This window comes from Bison bison, unplaced genomic scaffold (genome assembly GCF_000754665.1).
Source record: "Bison bison bison isolate TAMUID 2011002044 unplaced genomic scaffold, Bison_UMD1.0 scf7180017864299, whole genome shotgun sequence".
Taxonomy (NCBI): Eukaryota; Metazoa; Chordata; class Mammalia; order Artiodactyla; family Bovidae; genus Bison; species Bison bison.
Window position 1 is genome coordinate 1,966,708 of NW_011494871.1, and position 1,898 is coordinate 1,968,605.

Genomic DNA, 1,898 nt, shown 5'->3' on the forward strand with positions numbered 1-1,898 from the left:
AGGATAAGATGACAAAGCAAATCCAGAGGAGCAACCAAAAAGGTAGGTATAGGACCAGGAGAGGATGTGCAGGAAGGTCAAGAGATGGAGGCGGACGCAGAGAGAGAGGTAAGGCCAAGGAGTTTTCTCCTCTGTCCTGTCCAGAGCCCTGATCCAGTCACTGACCACCACCAAACACCCTGGGGACCAAGCAGTAGGAGGACTGATCCCTGAAGGAACATAAGAACAGGCTAACCTGAAAGCTGTTTAAGCAGGCAAGAGACGGGAGGGTGCACCAGGCACTCTAAAGGCCAGAACTACACTGCGAGATTAAAAATCACAGGCACCAAGTATGTCACCGATGTCTGTACTGGTATTAACAGTAAAGAAATCCAGTACTTGAAATGCCATCCTGGGTACTCAAGCAGTCCTGTGTATCTGGTTCAACTCTTAAAAAGTGAAGATATTTACGAGGATAAAATAATAAGCTAGTTTTTAGTAAAATGTCTCCATTTAACACCTCCTTTAGGAAAACTGCAGTATTTTCACCAGTCTTAAAGGTTATATATAACATGAAATACTCCTGTTTTCCAAAGTTCTGATTAAGTCATTCATTTGCATCTTACAAGCTTTCATATAAATTTACTCCTCAAAATAATGGCTTACATGTTAGAGTATGCCTGAAGACCTTCTCGGCCCTAAATTTCTGTGCTTCAAAGATGGGGGGAACTTCTAAAACATAAAAAGCTAAGGTACTGACCAAGATCCCAGTCAAATGCATAACAAAATCAGAAAAATATGAGTAATGATGAAGTCACTTCAGTGGTGATGGCTCCGAATAAGCAAACCATAAAAAAAAAAAAAAAAACCGCTTGCTATACCGCACATCAGAAAAGTATCTTAATTTCAGGAAGTGAAGATTCAGACAAAAAGGGAGAAGGGGATACAGTGCTAAAAAGACAAATCGACAGAAATCTGAGCAGTGACAGGCGCACACAGCCACCTCATCTGATCACTATTCTCAGAGAAGGATGACTTCCAGGCGGGCAGGAGCCTGGGGCCCCTGTCCCCTGCCTCTCGCCCCCAGACCCCGGTCCTCCAGTCCTCCACCTCCGCCCCTGATCCCCGCCCCCAAGCTCCGTCGTCCCAGGGCCCCGGCCCGGCCCCCAGCCATCCCTAATCCTCGTCCCCAGGCGCCCTGTCCCGGGTTCCCCCTATCCCCATCCCCGTTCCCAGACCCCCCAACCCCTGTCCCCCATCCCTGATCCCCATCCCCAGGCACCCCATCCCTAGCTCCCCATCCCAGGCCCCCTCATCCCCTGTCGCCCCCCATTCCCGATCCCCGTCCCCAGGACCCCCGATCCCCGCTCCTCCTCATCCCCGACCCCCGTCCCCAAGGCCCCCTGTCCGGTCCCCGGCCCCACCCCAGGGCCCGTCCCCGCCCTACCTGCCGGCCGCCGAGCCACAGCCTCTGTTCCGACGCTGGGAAGCCGGTCTCGGCCGCGAGGCGCCGCTTCACGTCGCGCACCGTCCAGGACGCGGGCACCGCTACTGTCCTGCAGCCCGCGCAGCCGGGCAGCACGGTCACCCGGAGCCACCTGCGTGAAGGAAAGGTCTCAGCGGCAGCCACGAGGGGCCTCGGCCCCCGCCGACGCGCGCTCACCTGTCGCCCATGGCGGGTCCTCACGGCCGTGACCACCGAACCCTAGCCATGCTCCCCGCCGCCCGCGCCGCCGGGCCCGGCCCCGCCCGCCGACGGGAGCCGCGGGAGGAAACCGCGGCCGGGAGGGGCCCCGGAGACGCCGCCCGCGGGTAGGCGCCCGCCAGGACCGTTAGCTGAGGAGACGCCCGGCCTGCGCGTCAGGACTTGGAGGGCTGGCCCCGCCCGCCCCAAGCTCCGCCCCGCTCTCCAGGTCCCG

General features: G+C 57.6%; 1 protein-coding gene across 1 annotated transcript in view; it reads right to left on the bottom strand.

Moving 5' to 3' along the window:
• LOC104996856 (sacsin-like) overlaps positions 1 to 1,731 on the bottom strand; it is a gene marked incomplete at its 3' end in the record, with an annotated part of 16,961 nt that extends 15,230 nt beyond the window's left edge. The window contains exons 1-2 of the mRNA XM_010851245.1: positions 1,643 to 1,731; positions 1,427 to 1,577 (exon numbers count right to left, since the gene is read on the bottom strand). Of these exons, the coding sequence (XP_010849547.1) occupies positions 1,427 to 1,577; positions 1,643 to 1,653 (162 nt within the window). The remainder of the gene's footprint in view (positions 1 to 1,426; positions 1,578 to 1,642) is intronic.
• Positions 1,732 to 1,898: the final 167 nt, after the last annotated feature.